A 4,700-nucleotide genomic window follows, 5' to 3' on the forward strand; every position below is an offset into this window, starting at 1 on the left:
TGAAACTAATCCTATTTATAACAAAAAAATTTCTAAATTATTTGGTATAATATTATATTTAAACTAAGACTCTAAATAATCTTATACTTGAAGTAAATTTGACACCAAACGTAAGTTATCTTAACTATCAAATTTATTGATCCTTTTTTAATAATATTTTTTTGCGTACATTTTATCTCCGATTCCAACTATTAAACTCTTTTCGACGTTGACTATTGAGTTCTTTCCAACTTCAGCGGTGTCAAATTTTTGACACAACAGTAACATATCTAATTAACACGTTAATTTTGAATGAAGATATGATCTATTTTCAGCTTCAAATTAACCAAAGTATAAGTAGAGTTTGTTTTTATATTTGCATATCAGTTACAACTAATTAATAGCCATAACTCTTGGACGGGAAAATGGGCAGAGCTGAAGGAGGTCAAATTAAATAACTGCAGGTAGTCAGAGACTCCGAGTCAGAGAGCATAGCTAAATCAAAACGACCTAAAATTACTAACATAGTACTATTCCTAGCTACTAACTATTTAAAATTCCCTGTGCTTAATTGACAAAGATATTACAGTAGTAGACAGTATGTACTACTATATCTCCTACTTTGAAACTTGTGAAGTTTCAAACAAATTAAATCACAGTATTTTTCTTATCATCCTTCAATAATATTGTATTCCCAAGAAATTCAACGGGACTATATCATGCCTCCATTTATGGGTAATGAGATTAACGACATATACTTCTTTAGTGTTAGTCTTACTCTGATCTTACACAAATTTCTTGATTTAATAATAACTATTGGACCACCGATTTTAATTCATTGAAAACAAATGCTAGTAGGTACCTTAGTACTATGCTGGTACACACTAGGCCACAACTAATAGCTAGTGAGGTCCATGCATTTCAGGGGAGGATAAATGATTTCCCTGCAATTATATTGTGGCTAGAACGTTTCATCTACTGGTGCAGTCATCGTGTTGTGTCAGGGTTGAGTTTCAGGAAGAAAATCTCAAAATCATGTGCCTGTAATAAGTTTTTGTGGGAAATCTCTCTCTGTCCGAAACCAATTGGAAAATTACATACAGAAAAATATACTCCGCGACCAATAAAATTTATTGTTTTTCATCAATAATTAGTTATCAATATTTAAAAATGTAAACTAAAAATATGTTATTGAATTGTTAAATTAAGAATTTGACTAATCACTACAAATAATAGCCAAAAACAATCAATTTTATCGACTTTCTTATATTATTGTCTTTTATTTGATGTTAATTATTGGTCCATTATCCATTAATTTATACAACCTAGCAATTTATCTCGTTCATGGTACTCTAATTTGCTACTAGAGTTCTCTAGTCGTATTAATGATTTCGTGTAGCCTATGAATAAATTCAACATAATTGGTGTTTATATTAGTACATATCTCTTTAATTTTTAACTTCACATAAATTTATGGAGTGTTTTCCAAAATCGCCAACACAATAAAGGTGATAAGTTTGTGTGAAATTGAAGGAGGTGTAAATAATAGAAAAAGAGTTCTAATAGCTAGACAACAAGGGAAGCGAACAATGTAAATAATGAATTATACTCCATACCCAGTAGCGAAGCTAATAAGATAACTGAACATATTGTATATTAAAATAATTAAATACAAATATCTCAAAACTAATTTTAAATAATGTAAATATAAGTTGTTACATACTTATTTTTAGAATCTTCAAATACTATTCAATTCGTGTTTAAATGTTTCTTGCAAAATTATTAAAAAAATGTATTATGCTTCAACTTTCATGTAAATAATTTAAATCACAACCATAACTTATGCAATAAAAAAATTAGTAACAATATTATTAGAGCTGAAATAAATTAAAATTTACAACTTACATAGACAATTGAGTTCGACGTTTTTTCCTTGATTCAAAGTCATCTATTATTGAATCTGTACTGAAAGTAGCTGCAATTTCTTTCTCAATGTAAATGACTAAATTATCTGCAAGAAATTCGTCTGCCATTTTACTCCGAAACCTTGTTTTAACAATTTTCATTGCTGAGAAAGCTCTTTCTGTTGTTGTTATAGATATTGAAAGAGTCAAGACATTGCGAATCAGTCTATCAACCAAATGATAAGTTTTTTATTTTTCTGTTTCTTTCAATCTTTGACATAACTCAGAAAGTGTCCCAACATCTTTTACATGGTTCGGTATATCAAATGCATAATGTTGTAATTGAGCATTCAAAAGAATCCTTTCTTGATCAGAAAAATCTGAAAGATAAAACTTTTCAGCTAACTTGCATATATTCTGAATATTAAACAACTTAAAATTGTCTTTAGGGTCCAAAGCAGTACTTAAAGTCAAAAGCTCCATGGTTTCCTCATTGAATCTACTATTTAACTCTTGAATTTGAGAGTTAATTGCTGCCAAAAACACATCTACTCAATAATGATGCTCGATTGTTATCTTTGGTTGACGAGATCGACCTCTTCCAACCGTGTATTGTGTACTCATATCAGGGATGTCAATTTCATGTTTCTCACAAAACTTCTTAACAATCTCAAGTAAATTGCACCAACCATTATCCCTCAATTTTTGAAGAAGTAGTTTTGATGTGAAAACAACATGCATTGCATTTAAAATATCTTGAGATTTTTGTTGTAATGCTTGGTACAAAATATTAGTAATCCCCATAATTTTCTTCCTCAAATGTAAAGAAAAAACAAATTCAAACGAGGATAGCACTTTGTTGACACCATAAGCCTCACCTTTTTTAGCAGAAGTTGTACCATCATCAATAATGTTATTAAGAACGGTATGAGTAGTTGCAAACATTCTTATCAAGCTACAAACAGAATGAAAGTGAGAACTCCATCTTGTATCTCCAGCTCTTTGTAAAGTGCCCATTTAGTTTGCACCTTGACCTGTTTCTAACTCATCATTGGCAATCAATTTTGCATTTTCAATTTCTTGAGCTTCTTGTAGTTGATCATGTCGTTTGTAAGATGCACTAACAATATTGACAATAGCAGTCAATTGTGTGAAAAACTCATGAATTTGAAGTACTTTCCTTGAAGCAGCCACCAATGCTAATTGCAATCTATGAGCAAAATAATGGACATAATATGCTTGTCGACAATCATTGAGAAATAAAGCTTGTAAACCATTCCATTCCCCTCTCATATTGCTAGCACCATCATACCCCTGACCTCGAATATTTTCAATTTGGAGATTATAAATAGAAAGCAAAGACACCAACTCTTTTTTCAAAATCAAGGCATTAGTATCACTGACATGTACAAGATCAAAGAAGCGTTCACGAACAAAACCATCCACATCAACAAATCTCAAAACAATAGCCATTTGCTCTTTTTTAGATTCATCACGAGCTTCGTCAATGATAATACAAAATTTGGCATCTCCAATATCCTTTCTAATTGAGTTTCTTACCATTGTAGCAAGAACATGTAGAATTTCTTTCTGAACATCACTTGAAGTATATTTAGTAAATATAGGAGCATTTTCCAAAACAAGCTTCTGAATACTACTATTGTAAGAACCCAAAAACTTTAACAATTCAATAAAGTTACCTCGATTATTTGAACTCGAGCTTTCATCATGGCCTCTAAAGCGCAACCTTGAAAAGTCAACCATCTAATACAATCAATAGATGCTCCAAGTCTACGCCAATTATTCTCAATTTCCTCTAATGTTTGTTGTTTCATAAGTGTATCAACATGTTGTAATTGTTTCATCAAATCATCACATGATTTCGTTGCCTATGATGGAACGAATTGGGGCCTTTGCCAATGTGATTCAAAAGAGGACAATCTTTTCCACTATTTACCTTCTTCCAATTCCTGAAGCCGTTTTCAATGAAAGCATTTGAACCTGTATTGATTGAAGATTTCATAGCAAATATGTAGCATGGTAAACAATATACAGCATCATCTTCAATAGAATACTCTAACCATGAAGGATATAATTCAAACCAAGAAGCTTGAAAACGACGAGGATGACTTGTATCGCTCGAGAATGGATACTTATCAAATATTGGTTGATTTGGTCCAGCTTTAAGATAAGCTCGACGAATTTCATCTCTTTTACTTGGATGAAACTTCCAAATCATTGGTCGAATTCCTGGATCTCTTACCAAATGACATACTTCCATTTGTTCAGGATTAAGTCGTGGGCGCTTTGACTTTGAACTATCTTGTTGTGAGGAGCTAAAGTATTCATGTTTGATGCCTCAAGTATTGAAGAGGTTGGTGTTGATGTAACAACATTAGAAACATTTTCACTCTTCTGACTAGTCTTTTTGAAAAAAGTATCTATTGTTTTCATCTTGCTCATGATTCAACTAAATTCCTACAATTAAGAATTTACATAGATAATAAGATAAACATTATGCAACTTAACTAAACTCAATTTATTTTATTTTTTGCAAATCAATAATATCACTGTCACAAAATTTTGTTTTCTGATTGGAAGAAGAGGGAAGAATGGAAAAAGTGATTTGTTGACTTCTTGTTATTGCCTTTTCAGATTCTTCACTTCTAATATGGATTAGGGCTTTTTTTTTTCAACTAAGCATATGACACACTATCCATAATGCAAATAACACACTACTTTTCCATCCATTTCTTGAATGGAATTACGAACAACATATATTTTCTAAAGGGGGAGGCCTACTTTCTTTTTGGGCCC

The 4,700-nt window shown here is 31.3% G+C and overlaps 2 protein-coding genes across 2 annotated transcripts; both read right to left on the minus strand.

Annotated features, from left to right (window-relative positions):
- Positions 2,436-2,900, minus strand: LOC107607632. Its single transcript, XM_016309561.1, has one exon. It carries the CDS (start codon positions 2,898-2,900, stop codon positions 2,436-2,438), a length of 465 nt encoding a protein of 154 aa, XP_016165047.1.
- On the minus strand, positions 2,901-4,164 carry LOC107607634 (zinc finger MYM-type protein 1-like). The gene is made up of 3 exons (XM_016309562.1): positions 3,841-4,164; positions 3,584-3,772; positions 2,901-3,473 (listed from the first exon to the last, which is right to left on the minus strand). Exons 1-3 carry the CDS (start codon positions 4,162-4,164, stop codon positions 2,901-2,903), a joined length of 1,086 nt encoding a protein of 361 aa, XP_016165048.1.

The sequence above is a fragment of the Arachis ipaensis genome, chromosome B07 (genome assembly GCF_000816755.2).
Source record: "Arachis ipaensis cultivar K30076 chromosome B07, Araip1.1, whole genome shotgun sequence".
Lineage (NCBI taxonomy): Eukaryota > Viridiplantae > Streptophyta > Magnoliopsida > Fabales > Fabaceae > Arachis > Arachis ipaensis.

Coding starts and splice junctions, on each gene's coding strand:
- LOC107607632 (XM_016309561.1), bottom strand. CDS start 2,900: ATGGGCACTTTACAAAGAGCTGGAGATACAAGATGGAGTTCTCACTTT.
- LOC107607634 (XM_016309562.1), bottom strand. CDS start 4,164: ATGGAAGTATGTCATTTGGTAAGAGATCCAGGAATTCGACCAATGATT. Junction 3,773..3,840: donor GCTTCAGGAATTGGAAGAAG/GTAAATAGTGGA, acceptor GTTCCATCATAG/GCAACGAAATCATGTGATGA. Junction 3,474..3,583: donor CTCGAGTTCAAATAATCGAG/GTAACTTTATTG, acceptor AGTGATGTTCAG/AAAGAAATTCTACATGTTCT.